Below are 23,150 nucleotides of genomic sequence, written 5' to 3' on the forward strand. Positions count from 1 at the left end.
TGGATCAGATTTTCTAATTTTTTTTTTAAAAATATCTGTAATTCCTGAGCAGCAGCAATTGGAATTCTACTGACATAGAGTCGATTTAGTAAGCCCTGGATGAGTTCATAACCTTAAAGGAATGAGGTTATTTCTCTGCATATACAAACACCGTTAATGCATTCCAAAGAGCATCACAGGAACATTATCAAACTAAAGCTAGCATTGTGCCACATAAAGATATTAAGACAGATGGCCAAAAGATTAAACAAAAAGTTACATTTTATAAGGAACATCTCAGGGAAAGGTGAGGTTTAGGATGTCCAGATATTAATATTTCGGGTTTCCAGGTTAGGCGTGAAGAACTGAGAAGATCTAGAGGATTGTGGAGATGCAATGATGGACCGTCGATTGGAAAACAAAGGCTTTTTTTTCAGTTGAGGCATTACCAAACCCGGAACTAAAGTTGGTCAGTGAGTGACGTGTAAATGGCATTCGTTCGCTGGGATTAGGTGTCAAAGTAGCTCGACGAGGACTGTAAAGTATTCGTTTGTACGTATATTCCAGCAGGGATGTAGTTTTCGATTACATTTGCGAATCCGAGTTAATATGCTGCAGTCGTCAGTCTGTACGGCATGTGTCAGGCCCCATCACCATGGTGCCCGGGTCCGTCATTCTGACTCCATATAGGATGTGTTTCCGGGTGAGGAGCTGGTGTTATTGATCTCTCAACATTAAAGTCAGCTGCAGTATGGCGGACCGTGGAGGTAAGGTGGTCTGGATATGGCGAGCTCCTCTGTCCGTTTAAATTAATCATTTAATTATGTGTGAAGGGGCTTGTGCGAAATGGCTGGGCGAGATCGGATTGTGTGTGGAGAAGGTGCCGAATCTGATCGGATTGATTTGTTATGATGATTGGAAGAATATGATCTTTCTCTAGCTATTTTAACTACAATGCGTTAAACATGCAGTTTAACGCTTTCCGATGTCATTTCCATTGAATTCATAGTAAATATATCTCGGAGCCCCTCATTCAATTGCCACGGAAAGTAATAAGTAAAATTACATCACCTAGTTTCCGATGATTTTAAGTGTATTACAGCAACAAAGTCAAGCAATGGCAGTAATTCAAAATGGTATGAATCCATCATGAAATCTCCAGGGTTATATGTCTGACATGTGGAACACTCAAAAGATAGTGCACCAAAAGTTGTCGCTAGAATGCAACGTTAGCTCAATGAAGGAAGGAAGTCGCTTGAGCAGCCCGTGCAATCGAATGCATCTCGCTTCTAGTGCTATTGAATACGCCATACACCTTGATCTTTCTCCTCTTTATTTTTCCGTGTTAACCTGAAATTTACCTCACAATCCCCGAAACTAATGTTTTTCCAGGATCTCAAAACTGCGAGACGCCAGACGTTTCTTCCTATAATTTGGATGCGCTGATACTCAATATATTCCGATTTTTTTTCTGCTATATAGCTGTTCATCTTTAATTCTCAAACCATAAAAAAGGCGCATAGGTCATATAATCCTTTATAAATGTGAACAAGTAACATTTAGGAACGTTAGAAACGAAAACAAATGGCTCTATTTACAAGCATTCAAACATAGAGATGTATTTTAAGACGGATATGGAGGTTATATTAAACCGAATCGGTGATTGTTACATGAGTATGACGATATCACAGGGCAATACTGTAAAGACTACGCATTATACCCCTAAATTTTGGACTATGACCTAAAAACAGGAAACCACTGCTTTAAACTAAAGGGACGAGTGCAGTTTTAAACATGCGGATTACTGGAGCACATTGAGAGGTGTAAATGATGTGTGGAACAGAAAAAGCAAAAGCAGACACCAAAGACCCGAAAGGTTCTAAATTAAAATAAATCCCCTTGACAATTTCGTTCTGATTGGCTTCTGGCCAGGTGAGCATAGTTTGTGTGGGGCCAGTGCAGCAGAGAATGACCTAGCATAGCACACAAAGAGAAAGCATTTAAAAATTTCCGTCTCGCTATTGAGTCGAGGTGCTGGAAAGTTTCCAGTAACTGTTAGCTGTCTTCCTCTCACTTTTCTCTGCAAATTCGCTATTGAAGAAAGAATAAAATGCCCTTAAATGGAATGGATAAATTCTTAACCAGTGAAAAATTCTCAACCAGATAGCAAAATTAATGTGCAAACAGCCTTATGTTAATAGCAAATAATTAAAAAGGAATTGAAAGGCAAAGAGGGCAACTCATAACATCCTGTGGTCCAGAAATGTGTTCTCAAAATGAGTCCCCCTGATCTTTTTTTAGTCACCCTTAATATCTTTGTTTTGTCTGTTTTCATAAGATTGCTTGTTTGTGAAATGGGGAATCTAATATGGGATACAATTTATGTTATAGACTTCTAAGTTAGCAATTCCTATTCCCTAAGTGCCATTAGTTAAAGGCAATTTATTCATAATAAACCGTAACTTTCTTGTTAAGTACAGAAATCTGCTGAATGTTTTCTTTTAATCAGGTAAAGCAGGTAAATTAGGAACTTTGGACACTCTGACTAAATGTTTTCACATTTTTGACAACTCTAAGAACAGTGGGCTTGATTTCCAGTGCATTGCCCAGCCAGTTTTGACAATCCATGGAAGCATTATTTGATAAAATTTAACACTAACCCAAAAAAGATGATATTAGCTAGGAAAGCCTTGATTAGAAATGAATTTTAATGGAAGTTCCTGATGGCATATTTGGAAAGGAAAAAAATCCAAAGCATGGGGTCAAATGGTTGAAAGCATACCTGCATGTTGTTAGGCAAAGAAAATAAGTGATGCATTATATCAACCATGACTCAGTTATACTAGCTGTCCTGCCTTTGAGTCAGACGTTGAAAGTTCAAATCCAGTGAGACAAGTCAAAATAGGTTCATGCGCTATTGCATTGAGGGACTGCTGTGGTGACAGAAGTGCCATCTTTCAGATGAGACATTAACTAAGGCCCTTTCATCCCCGAGGTGGGCATAAATGATCCAGCAGCACAATCTTAAAGAAGAGCAGAGGAATGACCCATAGTCCTGACCAATATTTATCTTTCAATGAACATCACAAAAGTATTATCTGGTAGTTATCACATCTGTGCGAGTTTGATATGCACAAATTGGTTGCTGTGTTTCTCACGTTAGAACAGTGACAGCAATTGAAAAGGATTTCATTGATTTCTTTTGGGACGTCCAGTGTTCATGAAAGATGCTGCAAGAATGTAAGTATTTGTTTTTTGTATAAGGAGAAGAATCTGTGCAAAGAATTGCAGCATGAGGAGAGATGGTAGTGGTTGTGAGGGTTGAAGAGGTTACAGAAATGGGAAGTGGCAAGGTCATAATGGGACACAAGATGAGACATTTTTACTATGAGCCACTATAGATAAATAAGGACGAAAGTGTGATGGACTTAATGAGGGATAATGATATGGGAAGCAAAGTTGATCTGAAATTCTCAGAGCCTGGAGATTGGGAAAACCTCTCAGAAAGCATTGAAATATTCAAGTCCAAATGATACAGATGCATAGATGGGAATTTCAACAGCGAGGGTGAAGAAGCTCATCTTTGGGATTGACTAGGTTACTACAGTTGTTAATTACCTTACTATTCAATACGAAACATTGGCCAGATTAAGGAATGGAATTGGTGGCAAGGGTACTAATTCAGCCCCGGGCAAACAGGTTCATGGATCATAATCCATCCTTTCAACTAATGATAATAGACCGTACATATTATCCTTAGTACTCTTTTGTCAGTAACAGAAATTCAAAAACTGTAAGAGATGAAAGGAATTATGGAGGATGTTCGTTTTCTTTTTACAAACCGAAATAACCGTGGATGCTATAAATCAGGAACAAAAACAGAAGTTGCTGGAAAAGCCCAGCTGATCTGGCAGCATCTGTGAAGAAAAAGTCAGAATTAACGAGGAAGGGTTCTGAGGAAGGGTCACGGACCCAAAACGTTAAATCTGATCTTTTCTTCACAGATGCTGCCAGACCTGCTGAGCTTTTCCAGCAGCTTCTGTTTTTGTTCATTTTCTTTTTATTTGTTCTCCTTAACCATGTGATCAGTTCAAGATGATGGGTCACCACTCCCTTTGACCTAGGCAACTAATATTAGCTTTGCCAATGACATCCACATTCTATGAAAGAATTTCTTAAAAGAAACAGCTGCTCATCTGTTCAGGCCTTTCTGTGTGGTAGTGGATAAGCATGTGGTTCAGACTAACACCAAAAGTACAGGTTCAATTCTCACTCTGGCTACCTGGTGCAACCTGGTTCCCTGGAAAGTCCACCTACATCTGGTTTGAAACAGTTAAATTGCTTAGCAACATCCAAATCAGAACCAATGAAAATAAAAGTCTGGTTAAACGGTCATCCGGTTCTAATTGCGGTCAATACCGGCACGGCTGCATAAGAAGGAACAGTTTTTAACAAAATTCACTCTGGATTCCAGCTCTTGAGGTTGTGCAAGACCTTGGCTAGGCTGAGAACCTATACCTGGGAACCATTACAGATTAAGGGTACAATTTCAGCTCAGGTCTCTTATGAAAAGCAGCTGAGTCAGTTTCCAGTGATTGTAGTAAAACTCTTGGGCCAAGATTGACGGGGTGAAATTGGTTGCACGAGATTCACCTAGATTGGCTCCTCATTTTTCAGTTAGAAAACAGCTGCCTGAGTGAAGTCCTAATTAAATACCCAGAAGACTTCCAGGAAATTCTAGCGACTGGCAGTCTTATTTGGAGTCTTATTAAACAGTACGTTTATAGATTAAAAATTTGTGTAATAACGGACTAGAAACCCCTACTTAGTTTGTTTAAAGAGGACAAGGCAGTGCCAAGCTTAGCTTCAGGCGGCATTCAGTGGTGGGCTCTAATACTAAGTGCTTATAATTACAAATTGGAACACGTTCTGGGAGGCGAAATTGTGAATGGACACACTTTCAGTTACAGCTGACAATATCAAACATTGGACACAAAAAGATCCAGTCCTGTCAAAACTTAAACAACTGTTGGTGATGGAGAAACTATAGGGCCATCACAACTAGAATTTAAACCATTTTGGACCCAGAGAGACCAGCTCACAGGAGAGGACGGCATATTGTTATAGGGAGCAAGAGTGATTGTCCCAAGCACAGGTTGCTGCCAAATACTGGCTGAACACCACCAGGGCCATCCATGTGTCCCAAAATGAAGGTTTTGGTGAGAAATTATGTCTAATGGCCAGACTTAGATGCAGACATAGCTACATTGATGGGGCACTGCCCAGAGTCCCAACAAGGACAGAAATTACTGCCAGAAGCACCCCAAGTTCCGTGGAAATGGCTGGATAAATGTGGGATTGTTGTACATCCACTATGCAGGTCCTTTCATGGGCTCAATGTTCTTAGTCAATATGGACACCCACTCAAAGTGGTTTTATATGCATAGAATCTATTCATTAAACACTAGGATGATGATAGAAAAACTCCACATCTTTTCAATACATGGTAGTCCCAGAAGAGTTGGTCGCAGATGGGCCATTGTTATCAGCAGCGAATTTGGGTATTTCCTAAAGTCGAATGGGATTTGACATACAAGGATAGCTCCATATCACCCATCATCCAATGGCCTGGCAGAAAGAGCACTTCAAACTTTGAAGGCTGCCTTAAAGAAACAGCCTACAGCCTTATCAGATACCAAGCTGTCACAATTCTTATTTGATTATAGCAATGACAGGGATAGCACCGGCACAGTTGCTAACAGAAGACTCCACACCAGGTTAAGTCTGATCTTCTTGGACCGGGGAGCTGAGGGTGAAATGGCATTAGGGATTCCTGTGCAGGACACAAGACTGTGCAAAATGAGACAGACAGTTTGATACAGGGAACAATGTCTGGTGTAAGAACCACAGAAATGGCCCTGCATGGGTAAGAAGCATGGGCAACATGGCGTCAGGACTAGTGATTTACGAAGTTAGGGTAGGTGCAATGGTCCTGAACAAGCACGAAAGCTGCAAATTTGCAAACAGTGCAACAGCAAACGTGCCCTGCCATTTGGAAGAGTCAGAAAAGCTGCCAGAACCCATGGCTTCACTCTCTGCAACAAGCATTGACAAATTGTCTGAATCAGACATGACGGATGCTGTCGGAAGAAGAAAGTGAAATTCTACTGAGGCGCTCATAGCGCAAGAAGCAAGCTCCTGCGCATTACACAATGCCAGTATTGGATGCCAAGTCAGAGGAACCTGAGTTGGTGCTAAAATGCCCCAGGAAGCTCTCCAAGCTTGTGTCCTAGGACTCAACAGAGGAAGAGATGTAGCAATTGTAATGATGTCAGCTAGTTGGACCTCAGAATATGAGTTCTCTGATTGGATCAGATTAACAGCCCCAATCAGGGAGCCCTGGCTGACAAATGAAAAGAGGAGTGTCAGATTCTGGCACTCAGAGCTGATTCTTAGGACACAGTACTAGAGTCAAGGACTTTTCATGAGTGACTTTGTGATGGGATACTGGCCTCTGTGGAGTTATCTCATAATTTTTTTCAGGGATCAAGAATTCCACGTATGCAAATGAGTTGAAGTACTGTATTCCTTTGAAAAGAGAAGGCTGGAGGAGATCTGTTGGTGGCATTCAAAATCATGAGCCATCTGGCTAGAATAGATTGGGAGAAACTGGTCCCATTCATGAAAGGATTGTGGAGAGGGCACAGATTTAAAGTAATTGGCAAAGAAAACTTGCAACATTAATTCTGCTTTCTGTGGATCCTGCCAGAGGTGCTGAATTTCTGTAGCAATTTTTACTCTTGTCTCAGATCTTCAGCATTAGTTCTTTGCTTTATTTTAATTCGACAACCTTCTTATGGCTAACGGGATCAAAGGATATGGGAAGAAAACAGGATCAGAGTAGAGTTGGATGATCAGCTATGATCATATTGAATTGCAGTGGAGACTTAGAGGGCGAATGGCCTACTCGTCCTTTTTTCTATGTTTCTATATTAAAAAAAAATTCACATAGTGAGCAATTAGGGTCTGGCATGTACCATCAGATGATTGAGCAGGGTTAACTGAGGCACTGAAAAGGGAATTAGTGTTATTTGAAAAGGGCAAAGGTGTAGGGTTACAGGGAGAAAGCAGAAGAATGCTGCTAAGTGACATGCTCATTTGGAGAGCCGGTGCAGACATTGAGTTAAATCGTGTTCTTATTTGCTGTAAAAACTCTGAATTTGTAATCACAACTTAAACGTGGGTACCACCTGCAAAGTGTTCAAAGTCTCCTTGAAGTTGAAGCTCAGGAAACGTAGCACTTCCTTTCTCTAAATGAGGGTGAAATGAGGGTTACTGCAAATCCAGCAGTTTTTGCCCACCCTTAGTTGTCTTTTAACTGATTGGCTTTATAGGCAATTACAGAGGACAGTTAAGAGTCAGCCACATTTGTGGGTCTAGAGTCACATGTAGGCCAGACCAAGTAAGGATGGCAGCTTTCCTTCTCTAAAGGATATTAGTAAAATATTTGGGTTTTTATGACAACAGTTGCCATTAGACTAGTTTTTGAATTCCAGATATTTAAAAATAATAATTCAAATTTCGCCATCTGCCACGGTGGGATTCAAACCTATATCCCCAGTGTACTCTTCTAAAGCTATGGATTACTGATTACTGACATTACCCCTGGGCTACTACCCACCCCTTGAAATGCACAAGAAAAAACTACATGGGGAGCACAGTCATCATCGTTTCCTTAGAACAGCAATGAGTACTATGACCCAAGAGCAAAGGTAAGCTGGAAAGATCAGGCAGTACCAACAACATCAGATCCTTGATCTTTACCCACACTGTTTAAAGCCATGCAGGTCTATAATCAGGCTGCATCACAACTTTGGAATGCACAACAGATAATGCAAGAAATGGCTTACTTCAATATTGAAGGAAAACTGGCAACATTCTTTTTGTTATGTAGCTTTTTTGAATAGAGCAGTAACATTTCTTACAGATGGTACACATCTGACTCATGATGCATTGTTAGCTGTACAGTTGCAGAGACCAGCAAAATATTTGCAGTCAGATTAATATCTTTATTACAGTGTTACTGATTTAAATACAAGATTTCCAGTTATTATTTCATTGAATATTTTAACACAATCAAAACTTATCAGTCTGGTAAAAGCTTTATAAAACTGACCGTGGTTATGATAGTTGCAAAATGTGAATGATCAATTTTCATCATCTGAGTTTAATTCTGGGGATTTCCATGGACTCAATTAGTTTAAAAAAGGAAAACAAAACACTGATGACCTTTGGAGAGTAAGTTACCATCATTACTTGGTCTGGCCTATATGCGACTCCAGGTCCACAGAAATGCAGCTGACTCTTAAAATTAAAATTTTATCAAGCAAGACCTAAACCTGTCAACAGACCTATATCTCCTATTTGATTTAAGTGAAATTCAAATGTTGGAAATATAACAAAAAATGCCTGCGATTATCCAGCTTGAAAATGAGGGATTCAGACTTTGGAATACACAAACAAGCTGCTTTTGGTAGAACCAAAAGAGCAGGATTTGTAACAAAAACAGAAGTTGCTGGAAAAGCTCAGCAGGTCTGGCAGCATCTGTGGAGAAGAAATTAAGAGTTAACGTTTCGGGTCCGTTGACCTTTCCTCAGAACAGGATTTGTGTCTGGAACAAACTGAACAAATCTCTGTCACTCAGTCTTTAGAAAGATAAAACACTGATGATGACACAAATTGTAGAGAAACATCCAAACACACTAAGAGCACAAAGATTGGCTATATTCACAGCTGTCATCGATCCAGGACATCCCTAACCAACCGCAGTCTCAGGCTAAATTTTAACGTCTCAAGAACGCCCCAAAGGATTTTAACCAGTATAAAACAAAGAACTGTGGACGCTGAAGATCTGAAACAAATGAAGACAGGAATTGCTGGAGAAACTCAGTAGGTCTGGCAGCATCAATGGAGGGAAAAAAGAGTTAATGTTTCAAGTGTAGTGACGCTTCAGAACTGAAAGCAGCTAGGAAAAGATGGGATTGATGTGTGTGGGTGTGTGTGTGTGTTGGTGGTGGTGAAACAGGTAGGAGTCAGCGGATAGGTGGAGAAAGAGCCTAGAGGGAGGAAAATGGCTGGGCAAAAGGGATTGTTGATAGTAAGTCAGAGAAGTCATTGTCTCTCTGAAGAAGTCATAATGGACTTGAAATATTAACTGTTTTAGTCTCTCTGCAGATGGTATCAGACCTGCTGAGTTTCCCCAGCACTTTGGTTTTACTTTCATATCATTCTGTGCAGTCTGTCATTTTCAGAGTGAAGTAAATATAGTTATTAATTTGTTTGTTGCACTTGTACATTCATATATTGTAAACTATGACTTTCAACCTCAAAAAGATGGTTTAATTTTCTTGCCTGGCTTAATAAATTCTGAAAATGTGTGGGACATAATATTTTAAAATATTATCTTCAATTTTTAACCCACTCTAGAATTAACTGCATGGTACATTTATGTAAATGTTTGGTGCCCACGGCCATGTTGTCGACTTGGCTATTATTTATATATTGATGGTGAATGTTGACAAATTGTTCGATTATGGAAAACATAGCCGAGCTTAATCCTCTTTTCACCAATCTTGTTTTTAGTTTTATTTTGTGCTTCTCTTTAAAGGTGCTAACTCCTTGATTGAGGATAGTATCACAACTTTCGGGAACATTACCAGATCTGAATGTGTTCTTGATCCATTTCCCAATGCACATGATCAACAGTATATATTGGTCGCTTTAGGAACAGGACCCTGAAAAACTTTCCTTCTTAAATCAAAAATACTGAGACTAGCAGTATAAATGTTTGCTCTTTCTTAGATTAGTTAATACAGATGAGGATCAAACCATTGTGAACTCACTAAGCCATCAAGAAATCTCAACTTGATTTTGGAGTAAAAGAAGGAAATTTAGAAGTTATCAGGAGTAAATCAACCTAACTAAAATGATACTATATTCCTACCTTTTACACCTCTTTGTTACACTTCTTATTTCTCACAAGAACTTGTATGTTGTACATTAGAAAAACAAACCATTGTTTGTACTGTTCACTTTCCTTAGGGCAAAACAGTGATGATGATTCCTATGAACTTGTAGATCTGTTGGAGTATTCAGGACGACAGGAGTGGTGGGGCCGTATTTTCGGACAGAGTTCAGGACCAGTTGCAGAGAAATATTCAGTAGCTACTCAATTAATGATGGGTGGTGTAACAGGCTGGTGAGTGGTGTGTTCTATTGTATGTTGCCACAGTTATTTATACTTCCACAATTATTCTTTCTTTCCATCCACATGTATGCACATTCTGAAAAAGCTAAGAAACAAAAACTTTGGAATATATAAATTAACTGAAAGTGCATTTCCTTAATATAGTCAAAAATCACTTGGATTTTAAAATGTTAAACATAGTCAAACAATGAAAACATTCTAGGCACGTAACTTTTAATAAAATGTTGTATTTTAATGAATCTTAGGTTGCCTAGTGGATCAATGCTCTTGTCCTTTTAGCTACGTAATTCCAGACTGATAGGATGAAAATCTCCTGAAACTGCTGCGTTTTAAGGTTCAACTTGAAACGAGTTTTGATGATATTAAACAAAAAAACCCAGAAAACTGCGAACACTGGAAATCAGAAACTGCTGGGAAAACTCAGCAGGTCCGGCAGCATTTGAGGAGAGAAAACAGAGTTACCTTTTGAGTCCAGTGACCCTTCCTCAGAACTAGAAAAGGCTTTGAAGAAGGGTCACTGGACCCAAAAGGTTAACTCTATTTTCTTTCCACACATGCTGCCAGACCTGCTGAGTTTTCCCAGCAATTTCTTTTTTTGTTTAGGTAATATGAACTTGGTTTCTGAGAACAGGGCACAAAACTGTCTCTAATCTAGTATCAATTTGCAGTAAAGTGTCCCCTCAATTGAGATTGCTAGTGCTCGTATGGGTCAAGGAAAAAAAAAAGTGCAGTTTGGGATACACTTGGTTCCGATTTGTGCATCTTAACACAGACAAAATTGTTCTGCAAGGGTTTATGCAATCATGTCATTAGTGTTATCAGGAGTGATTATTTTAAAAAATTATTCTCATTCCGCTATAAAAATTACTGTTCTACTTGGTGCACAACATCAGGAGTGCTGGTTCTGATACCTTCTAGTTTTCAATTTTGCTTCAAGAACAGTGTATTTTTCCATTAATTTATTGGAGGGATGCATTCATGCATATTGCTTTTCTAACTAGTAGGGCCAGGTTTGTGCCATTAGTTTAGTTATGCGTACCATATCAGTTACCTACTTTTAAACATTGTTGTCATTATCATAATTCTTAAATAATGCTCTGATATTATATACTTATAATGTGTATTTTTGATGAAATGTTTAAAATCTCCAATTTTTCATTTTAGTCTGTTACAAATAAGTACATTATTTACTCAAATTAAAAGATGTCCAGTCGGGATATTTAAGACTTTTCTGCTTTATTTTTGACTTAAGATATTCCCTCAAAGTTAATATACAGATTTAAACTCTCTATCCACTGTACCACAAATATATATCCACTCCAATCTTCTAAAAGAGTGCTGTACAAATATTTCTGATTTCCATAAACTGTTAATCAAAAATACAATCAGTAAGAGATAAACAGTTTAGTATGGTAAACTCATACCCAGTTTTCTAACAGCCAACAAAGAGAGGAGGTTCTCATTTCATATATCTAGCTGCTTTTGAACTGAAGACAAAAAATAAAGTTTTTGTTCTTTTGTATGTTTCTGAATTGACTTAAGATAAAGGCTTGAAACTAACACTTGCTGAACTGACAGTTCACAATGGATATTTTAATTAATTTTGTGAATATTCTGTTTTAAGGCCACAATAACAAAACATTTAAAAAGTGTATGATTCCAATTGCAACTGGCAATCTACCTTTCTTGTGGGTAACGAAAATAAGAAATCATGGTTGGCATTTGGCACAAAGTGGACTTAACAGATTATTGAACAAATAATCCAATTTTACTATTGGTCTGAGAATATGAAAAGAGACCAGGAAACCCAGCGCTGGGAATGTTACTTATCCAAATAAGTATCTTTGAAGGAGACCTAAATTAAAGTTAACATTAAGCTCTGCTTTCCTCCTTTTCAGGTGTGCAGGTTTTGTGTTTAAGAAGATTGGCAAGCTGGCTGCTACAGCTATTGGTGGTGGGTTCCTTTTGATGCAGGTAAATAAAGGTTAATTTAAATATTTGTGGTATTCAACATTTTAATGGTGGCAAAAAAGTTTCACAGTAGTAGGGTGCAGTGTTATTTAAATGAAACAAATTGTGTGAGAGCCTTAAAGCCAGCAGTATGAGAGAGACGAAAAGAATCTACTTTTCTTAACTTTAAATATATTCATTGATGAGCTGGTAGAAAATTCCAAAAAATCACAACTCTGTGTGAAGAAATTTCTCGTCATCTCAGTTCTAAGCAATCAACCCCATATCCTGAAACTGTCAAATTCTACTTCCCAACCCAAGGGAAACTTATCAAGGCTCATTTGATAACACATTCCAATCCTGCAACCTCTCCTGCCTAGGAGAACAAACGTAGTTGATGTATGGGAACACCACCACCTGCAAGTTCCTTACCAAGCCACACACCATCTTGACCTGGAACTATATCACTATTCCTTCACTATTGCTGGATCCTCTATACCCCCACCATGGTTTAAAGCAATTCATGAAGGCAGCTCACCACCACTTGCAAAGGCAATTAGAAATGGGCAGTAAGTGCTGATTTCGTCAGCAATACCAACATCCCTTTGAAAGGATAAGAAAAATTCCATGCACATTGAGTTGCTTATTTCTTTACATGTGTACCAAGAACAAGTCATGAAGGAGGCAAGCAAGTTAAGTTTTGTACCTCATAGCAGTAATTTAGGTAGAAGCAAAATTCTTCCAGAGTGTAAGACTTTACAGGAAATTATAACAAGACTAAAATTATTTTTGCACTTTGTACAATATTGTGAATCATGCTGGCTCTCTAATATATTTAAAATGCGCAAGACTTCACTGCTCCTGTACATCTAGAGGCATTAGTGTAGTGATAATGTCACTGGAGTAGTAATCCGGAATCCTAGATTGATGTTGTGGGGACGTGGTTTTGAGACCCACAACGATATATGGTGAAATTTAAACTCAATAAATATCTGAATTTTAAAGCTAGCCAGTGGTGACCATGTACTCACTGTCGATTGTCACAAAAACCCATTTCAACGTGGTTTGACCTATGTGTGACTCAAGATTCAACCACATTGCTGTGGATCTGAATTGCTCTCTGGCAATTAGAGATAGGTAATAAATTCTGCCCCAGTGATGCCCATGAATGAAAACAAAATGTAGGTAATAGGTTTCCAAATGTTACTGTTAACTTCAAAAGGTTTATTTTATTCATTTTGATTTGATGTATCTTGGTAATTTTGCCCATATTGTTGCAGCATTGTGAGGTTCGTGGTGTAGACTGCCTTATCAATGAAGTGTAACTATACAACAGCTCAAGCAAGAGATATTTTTCACGAGCAGCGTTGCACAATTTAAATAAGTTCAAGAAATAATGAGAGGTCCATCTGGACTGAGAAGGGATTGAGGAATATGGGCAAATTACAATCTAATGCTCCCAATGGGTGGTGACTCACAATAGGAAGCAAATCTTTAGAAAGAGTAGACATATAGCCAGTGTCTTAACATCAACTGAGACTAAATTGCCCCGACGCTGACAAAAATAGTAAAAATAACGTTCCGTTGCATCATAAAGAGACAGATTTCTTAGACCCACTTGCCATTTTCTAACCCCACGGTTTTAGATATTTTCTAATGGATCTGTTCAGAAATATTATTTTATCCCTCTGGAGGAAGTGGAATTTAAACCTGAGCTCCTGGCTCAGAGATAAGGACTGCCACTCTGCCGTAGTATCCCTCAACCCCACAGTTTTAAACTTGTTTCTTGAGGATGTCAACAATTGCTGAAGTTTTGTAATAAATATATTAGGAGAATGCAAAATGTAGGTTTTAATCACTTGCAAACTCATATCTTTCTTGACTGACCAAATTAATGTTTATTTGGACTTACTACTGTTTGTTGTACTTTACTGTTTGCCATATTCTGGTATAATTTGAGCTGTAACAGCAAATAATTTATACTTTTTGGAATCCTATGGATACAATTTTGCTATGATTCCATACAATTATTTAGATGCTTTCTTAAGTCTAGTTATAATTTGAACAACTGTAAATGTGCAGATAAGATGATAAAAGTCATTGTATTTTTTCACCATCAGTGGGTAATAGTGGTGCCCTTGAGCTCCTCACTCCTGTTGAAGGTGGATACACAAAGAGGTCAGCTAGAAGATTGTTTTACCCACCATATCCATTCAAGCCTGCATTTTCCAGAGGTGAGGGCTGTAATATCAGAATGGCGAGGATTGAAGAAAGTAATGGTTTCAATGTAAATAATGGCATCAAGGATATGATTGAGGAGATCAATAATTGCAAAGCTGTTGTGATGAATGGAAAGTCGTAAGTTGTGAGTTAGGAGAGTGGTTTATTCACAGGGACTGGTTCAAAAGGAGGTAGTGTTGAAATGCACATGTGGATGTGAGTGATACTGAAAAATCATAAGAGATGGTCTTGTGATTGATAGCATGGGCATATGAGATGACAAGATCAAGGCTATGAATATGAACTGGGACGTTCAAATGGAAGTGGGGGGAGATTGAAAAAGGATAAGAGGGCAGTTAACTCAAAAAAGAGAACATCAATGAGATGGAGGTTGAATTACTGTGGATAAGACATTTTTAATACAGAACCTTGGGGAAAAAAACATTTACAATATCTCAATGAGAAACACTTTAATGGTACCTGAGTTCACATTGCAAATAAGGATTTTCAATGAGGCAGCAGGGTAAAATATTATGAAATGTTCACAAGTAGTGTGTTCCAGAGAAATAGGAGACACATCAAGATTATGTAATTTGATGTTAAAAGCTGCACCAGCATGCCAACAGTTTGGGCAGGGAATGGTAAGTGATGGAACATATAGTCACAAGGGGCATCTTTCACTTAGGGAACAGACATTAAATCCCTTAGCCCAGATTCCTTCAAAGCCAAGATGTCGATGAAATTATCCACAGGGAGCAATTGGAAGTCAAGGACGTGATATTTTGAAGGGAGACAGGAAGTTGATTAATTGGCAAAGTAAATAGAGTCAGCACTGGAAGGAGCAAGTTTAAGGAAAAGATCCATCAAAGATCAGTAGGAGGCATGTTCCAAAGGAGGCACCTCCCCTGGTAGCATGTTCCAGGCATCTACAACCCTTGCCTCACACATCTCCTACCATCAAGAGGAACAACTGCAACAGAATACCACCTCTTAAAGGATTCCCCTCCAAGTCACTCACCTTTCTGATCTGGAAACAATACCATTCCTTCAATGTCATTGGATCAATATCCTGAAATTTCTTCTAAAGGCACTGGGAGTCCACATACAGCGTATGGACTGTAGCAGTTCAAGAAGGTAATTCATCACTGCATTCTCAAGGGCAACAAATACTGGACCAGTCTATGATACCCAACTCCCTCGAGTGAATCTTCAAAAATTTGGCAAGATTACCCCCTCAGCAGGCACACTAGATAGGAAGATTGCTGCTAGAATAAGATAAGATTATGCTCCTAAAGGAGACTGTAATGAGTGCTTTGATGGGCCTTTCAGAGCTTGCCAAGGGGGGCACAGTGGGGAAAATGTCCAGTTTTTCAAGATGGAGTCGAGCCTAGGAAAGTTCCAGTTAAGTAGGAAGGTTGAGGAGTGCTAAGAGGTTAGGGAATGAACTTGCCAAGAGAAACTACTTGAGCGGAGAATCGAAAAGGCATGATGACAATGTGTTAAAGGAAAATTAGAAATAGGAATGATGAACTTCAGTCTGAAATGGTAAGAGAAATATGTAAAGGAATGGACACATCTCAAGTAACTTACAAAATAGAACACAACTGTACAGCACAAGAACAGGCCCTTCAGCCCACGAGGTCTGTGCCAAACATGATGCCATTCTAAACTAATCTCATCTGCCTGTACATGATCCATATCCCCCTATTCCCTGCCTGTTCATCTGTCAGTCTAAATGCCTCAAAAATTGCTGTCGTATCTAATTCTACCACCTCCCCGGCAGCATGTTCCAAGCACTTGTAACTCTTGCCTCACATTTCTTTTAAATTTTCCCCCTCTCATTTTAAACCTATGCCACCTTGTATTTTACATTTCCACCCTGCAAAAAAATAAGGAGTCCAACTATCCACCTTATCCATGCCTGTCATAATTTTAAATGCTTCTATCAAGTTGTCCCTCAGCCTCTGTTCTAGTAAAAACAATCCAAGTTTCTCCAACCTCTCCTTATGGATTCACTCTAATCCAGCCAACATCCTGATAAACCTCTTTTGCACCCTCTCCAAACCCTCCACATCCTTCCTATAGTGTGGCAACCAGGACTGCAAACAATACTTCAAATGTGGCCTAAAGTTTTTTTCAGCAAAAAGATGCAGATGTTAGAAATCTGAAATAAAAACAACAAAGTGTAAATGCTGTGTTCTGACTATGCTGTATTCCATGGCAGTGCTTGCTCTTCGATCAACCAACCTCACTGCACGTGACAGGGCTCCTGACCATGTCCATTCTCTCCCTACCTCCACTCTATTATAACTTTCCATTTAATTCTTTCCTTCATCTCCTTCCCCAGTACTTGCTTAAAATCTGTCACAGCTGTTTTTTTTTTTCATTCTGAAGTAAAGTCATTATCTTGAAATATTAATTAATTCTAATTCCATAAATACTGCCTGACTTTTGTATTTTCAGCATTTTCTGTTCTTATTTCAAGTTACATAGGCTTGCCTAAACAATTGTTAGGTTACGTAGCTTCGTCTTCATCTCCTCCTTCACGTTTTCTCATCATTCATGATAGAGGGTAACTCGCTTCTACACTAAAAATAAATTCTCGGGAGACAGAAGAGCCCAGTGCATGACCTATTGTCTCTGTCCCAGATAGGGTAGATGGTGGTTGGATCAATGGGAAGGTGGATGTCAGGGTTGTGTCCTGCTCCTTTCTCTGTCAATGCTTAACATCAGTCTGCCATCAATAATGAGACTTTGAGGTGTACAGAGCATACCTAAAATGTTTCCCTTCTATTTCAAGCAGTCTTTCGACTGTGGTTTTCCAAATGTCAAATGGGTGTTTTACACGTTGCAAGTAGGCTTTGAGGGTATACCTGAAGCTATGGCTTGCTCTCTGAAACTAAGTGAATGTGATTAGTGCTTTGATGTTGTGGATGTCAGTCTGAGCAAGAACACCGATTTTAGTGCACCTATCCTGCCAATGGATTAGCTTTATCTTGCTGATGCAGTACTGATGGTACTTCTCCAGGGTCTTGAGGTACCTCTCTGAGCCAATTAGGATGATGGGTGTCATTACTGCTCTGTGGACCATGAGCCTGATTGCCAGGTATGAGATCCTGGACTTCCAAAACACACACTCAGGCGAGCAAAGGCTGCACTGGCACACTGAAGGCAGTCTTGAACCCTATCGTCAACAAAGCTTATATTGACTGCAGGCTACAAAGATGTAGAAATGGTCTACATTTTAAGGATGTTTGGAGAGGACCTATGCCTTACAAGTGTTTACTATAAGGCGCATGCTGTAATATGCCTTAGTGAAAGTATTTTCAATGGCTTGGAGCTCAGCCTCTAAGTTTGTGCTAACACAAGAATTATATGGTTAGTGGAGTTTATTCTGTAGATTAGCTGCACTCCTGCAGGGAGCTTGCTGAGGACAAGATGGAGTATTGCAGCAAGAAAAGTCAAGAAAAGTAAGAGGGTGATGATTGCTTGTCCCTAGTCCTAAAGTGTTTGGATCCGTTGCTTAGAATCACAGCTTGCGTGTCATCGTGGAACAAGTAGTGGATGGTGACAGACTTTTGAGAACAGTCAAAGCAGAGGACAATGCTTCATAATCCCTCATGATTGACTGCCAAAGGCCTTAGTGAGTGTGGAAGGTGCTGTTTCCTATATTTCTCTTGTAGTTGCTGGGCATTGGAAATTCATGTGCATTGGGTCCTTCAGAGGGCAGATTCTACATTGCAACTCTGGGAAGAGCTCTTCAGCCATAAGCAGAAGGCAATTGAGAATTCTCGCAATAAAACTAGCCTTGTGGCCAACCGCCAGGAAATTGTTCTGTAGTTCCCGTAGTCAAGCCTGCTACGTTTAATAAAGATGGTCACAATTATGCCAAATCTGCGATTTCCTCATGCCATTAGTGTTTGTCCATCATATTTGAGTGCTTCATCAGAATTCCCGTTGCTCCTGACATTGGTTCTTTAGCTGACAAATGGCCTTTTCTACCACATACCAGTTTGAGATTGTGTTGAGATAGCGGTGGGTTTGCATGCTATGGATGCAATTGAGGACACTCACATTGACGACGAACACTGTTAAGGAAGTCATTAAAGTGGTCATTCCAGGTTAGGCCTTTGAGCACCTCTTCACTCCTGGCAAATTGCGGAGTACGATCTCAGGAACGTGAACCGTAGTCTTGATTGTGCTAAAGAAACCTTGTATATCATGATTGTTGGCTAATCACTGGATCTCCTGCACTCGCTATCCACCATCTGTTCTTTAGGTTGCCAGTTTTTCTCCTGGACCTCAGTCTTCAGCTACTTCCCTGTTCTCAAGTTGATTGCTATTTTGCATTCAGAAGTGCTTTGCACATGTGGCCTATCAGCTCCTGGATTTCCTGGTTAAACTAGACATGGTGTTTCCTGGTTGAGAAATGATAAACCTCTTTCCAGGTATTGATTATGGAGGCCTTGAAGGCAGACTGTGCACACTATCTCTATGTCACCGCGAGTCGTTAGGTTGATAGTGAAGTGCCGGCTGATTTGGATTTCATCAGGGTCTTTTACTGCGTAAGCATGAGACATTACTTCTTCTGTTGTCATTGTACTGGGGCAACATTGATGTTGCCTACAGAGAAAATTAGGCAGTGGTCTGTCCAGCAGTTGTTGGCACCTGTTATGGTGCAGACAAAACAAACATCCTTACAGTCCTTCACTTAAATGAGGTAGTCAAATAGGCAGTAGTGCTTGGAACAAAGGTGTTGCAACAAGGTCTTTTACTTGCCCCTTTGGCAGAAATGTGATTTTGATTATGATAAAGCAGTTGATCAGGCACAGGACATCATGGCTGTTGGATTTCCTTAACCCCTCTCTGCCAAGTACATCTTCCTAGTGGTCTGTGTCCATTCCAACTCACTTGTCACCTTTTGGGACTCAGGCAAGTGCTATTTGAGGTTGGCATAAAATTGTTCTTTGGAATCATCTGTAGCATCCGATGTTGGGATAGACATGCTGTAGCATACTGATTCTGGGCAAGCATGAGCCATTCATTTATTCCACACGGCTCTGAGATGGGCAACTAGAAGAAGAACTGTGGAAGAAACTCCTCTTCTCATGTACTTTTCCAGAAGAAGGTAGCCACCACCTTGTTCCTTGCACTGGCATTCCCTTGCACACTCTGTCTCACATGGTAAAATGTCAATGTGAAACATCTGAGCTCAAGCATATATCTTGGTAGCAAAGAGAAACAGACAGTAAAGAATAGGAATGAGTTCAGCATTAAAGTCAGGAGGGCATATTTCTATATCTTAATTCCATATCTATTATCGGATATGGTTAGCAGGACAACAGTCTTGATTTGATTCTGTAGTCCAGTTGGTCAAAGGGACTGCAAACAAGTAGCACATTGAAACAAACAAGACTTGTGATTGCATAGATTGCTTCACAAATTCAGCATCTTTGTTCAATTATTTAGAAATTAAAACATTTATGAACAAGAATAAACTCTTTTGCAAGTCCAACTGCATAAATTTTATATAATTTGAATCTGATAAATTTGAATTATCAATGAAAGTTCTACAAAAGTCCTCCAGTTTTATATTTTCCTCATACAGCATGATTTGCTGCTTCAGTGTCACACTGTTCCATAGGTGTGAAGTTGCTCTTATGAGGGAATCCATTTTTCTGTGACAGCTGAAAAATTTGTAGAACTCACTTACAAATACTAGGTACTGCAAAAAAAAAACTCATACCTTTACTCATTAAGGTATATTTTTCTCTCAGGTTGCAAATCACAGCGGCTATATTAAAGTGGATTGGAAAAGAGTTGAAAAAGACGTGAATAAAGCAAAACGACAATTGAGAAAGAAAGCAAATAAAGCTGCTCCTGAAATCAACACCTTTATTGAAGAGGTGAGAAAAATGCACTTGAAATCTTCTGTTGTAAGTGCGGTATTTTATGTATAGATTGGCAGTATTTTGCCCACAGAATTCTCTTCCAACCTTCTGATAATTTCCAGACTTCTATAAAGTACACTTTCACAGCTGTTGGCAGCCTTCCAGTATCTTGTCGTAATGTTCATTCCACATGATGAGGTTACTATGGCTGCTGCTATTTAGTGTTGCTGGGCTATTGGACTGACGTGGGGAGGATTGCAGGTGGGTCCAAATCAATATTATTTCAATGGAAAGAAGTGGTAGACGTCTCTAATTTATTTGTTCCTCCAACCCTCAGTCTATGTCATTTCAAATGAAAAATGCCAGCTTCAAAAGACATGAGGTTGAACCCATAGCTTAACTCATGTGTAGCTCCTACATAATTTTCCTCACTGAAATTCAACACAGACCAAGAATCAAACTTGGTATTTTGTTGAACTGTAAGAATCATAGAATCCCTACAGTGTAGAAACAGGCCCTTCGGCCCAACAAGGCCACACTGACCCTCAGACATCCCACCCAGACCCATCCCCCTATAACCCACATAATCTACACATCCCTGAAAGCTTTATGGGCAATTTAGCATGGCAAATTCACCTAGCCTGCACATCTTTGGACTGTGGGAGGAAACTGGAGCACCCGGAGGAAACCCACATTTAGTACCAAACTGCAGAACCATTCAGGAGATGGTTCTTGGTAACCCCTTTTCTAAAGAATTGCACTTAAAAGGAATTATTGATTTCATTCTGAATAGGACTTGAGCAAAAAGCTACCACAATTGTGAACTAGAAATTTTCTGTGCAAACATTTTAAATCCATATCCTGTTTCTCTTATATGCCCTCCCAAAGTATTTTGCCTCTTGCAGTTATAAACTGAGCTACATTGAGAATAGTGATGAGGAAACAATTCCTTTCCTCAAGATATTTTTACTTTTAGATTCTTGTTTACCAAGGGGTGAAAGATTACCAGGGATACATAGAAATGTAGACTTGAGGTTAAAATCAGATCAGCCCAATCTTAATGAGTGGTGAAACAGACTCAAGTGGTCTACTCTTGTTCTTTGTTCATATCTCGTAGTCATAAAATTGTGAATATGATGCATATTTATCAGCAAATGTCTAGGTTTTAAGTTGTATCACTTGACTGGTGAACATTTTTTCCCCACACAGTCAGCTGAATTTGTAAAGAAGAATATCGTGCTTGCCAGTGGCTTTGTTGGAGGCTTTTTATTGGGACTGGCTTCTTAAAAATTCCTGACAATGTACTAACACAATGACCACCATGAAGACAAAGCTGCAGTTTGGTCCTGAAAATCCAAAGCAGTGAATGCAACTAGAACATCAGTATCAACAGCCCACTAAGAGTCACATCAAAGTGTTCAAGGCCATGTTTAAATATTAAAAAACGACACAAACGAACAATTATTTATCATGTACTGATTCATTGAATCGATTTATATTCTAACTTATACTGTCAAGGAAGGCTAATTTTCAGTTTTACAGTTTTGTATAGTTACTCCTGCTATATTCATACTTAAGCTGTAAATCTCTTAACTGTAGAGCAAGATAAGTAAATGCTGTATTTTCTGTTGTACAGACTTATTAAACATTCTATTTAAAACATTCTAATGTACAAAGAGATTAGTATTGTTTAGCCACATTTGGGACCGAATCCCGATTGTTTACATTTGGGCAATTCATTTAGTTGACTGAATATTAATTAAAGACTATGAAATTTGAAGCAAAGAACATTGACTTTAAATTAAAGGTATAATTTTGGTAATTTATTTACACTTGTTTCCTTTCTATTCATTAGCTACAAATGCCTTGGGAGGCCAACTTGAGAAAATCATTAAGTAAAGTATAATTCTAGCTGAGTCCTGTTGCTAATCAGCAATTTCATTAATAATTGTCATATTACAAACTGGTTACAACTTTCCAATTATATAATTTTGGGTAAAAGCAAAAAATTGCAGATGCTGAAAATCTAAAATAAAAACAGAAAATGCTGAATATATTGAGTTGGGCAGTATCTGTGGAGACTTGATTAATGGCAATGACTTGATTAAATGTTGTAATGGTTGTCGTAACAACCTAGCATTCTTTTTTTCAATGTGATATGGGCACCACTGGCTAGGCTAGCATTTATTGCCTGGAGGCAGTTAAGAGTCACCATCATTGCTGTAAGATTGGAGTCACATGTGTGCCAGACTTCATAAGGATAGCAAATTTCCATCATGAAGGTCACAAGCTAATCAGATGCATTTTTACAACGATGAATAGTGGTTGCACGGTCACCACTACTTTAGATTCCAGATTTTTAAAAAGTGAATTTAAATCACACCACCAGCCAGGGTGGGATTCAGATCCATGTTCCCAGAACATTAGACTGGGATTCTCGCCACTAGTCCAGTCACATTACCACCATGCCACCAGCTTCCTCAACTTTTAAATCTAAACTGCTTCAACATGATCAATTAGTGGTCTCGTACCAGAAAGTGATCCAATAAAAGCTGTCAGATTCCTGTCAAAACTCCACAAGTTTACTAATATCCTTTAGGGAAAAAAGAAAACAACTTGCATTTAACTAGGGCATTTCAGAAGCTCAGGGAGTTTCAAATCATTTCACATAGAGTCATTGAGCTGTACAGCATTGAAACAGACCCTTCAGTCCAACTTGTCTATGCCGACCAGATATCCTAAATTAATCTAGTCCCATGTGCCACATATCTCTCTAAACCCTTCCTATTCATATACCCATCCAGATGCCTTTTAAATGTTGTAATCGGACCAGCCGCCATCAC

At 39.0% G+C, this 23,150-nt stretch overlaps 1 protein-coding gene across 5 annotated transcripts; it reads left to right on the forward strand.

The window, feature by feature from the left end:
• The first annotated feature begins 249 nt into the window (after positions 1–249).
• fundc1 (FUN14 domain containing 1) lies at positions 250–22,359 on the forward strand. Of its 5 annotated transcripts, none has more exons than XM_020516301.2 (6): positions 250–746; positions 10,081–10,237; positions 12,145–12,220; positions 14,317–14,430; positions 20,194–20,322; positions 21,517–22,359. In XM_020516301.2, exons 1-6 carry the CDS (start codon positions 731–733, stop codon positions 21,592–21,594), a joined length of 570 nt encoding a protein of 189 aa, XP_020371890.1. In that variant the 5' UTR covers positions 250–730; the 3' UTR covers positions 21,595–22,359. The 5 variants fall into 5 exon arrangements, with proteins under 5 accessions (XP_020371890.1, XP_020371891.1, XP_048459061.1 ...); XM_048603104.1 differs by lacking the exon at positions 250–746 and adding an exon at positions 3,141–3,219; XM_020516302.2 differs by lacking the exon at positions 14,317–14,430.
• Positions 22,360–23,150: the final 791 nt, after the last annotated feature.

The sequence above is a fragment of the Rhincodon typus genome, chromosome 11 (genome assembly GCF_021869965.1).
Source record: "Rhincodon typus isolate 14 chromosome 11, sRhiTyp1.1, whole genome shotgun sequence".
In the NCBI taxonomy this organism is placed as follows: Eukaryota; Metazoa; Chordata; class Chondrichthyes; order Orectolobiformes; family Rhincodontidae; genus Rhincodon; species Rhincodon typus.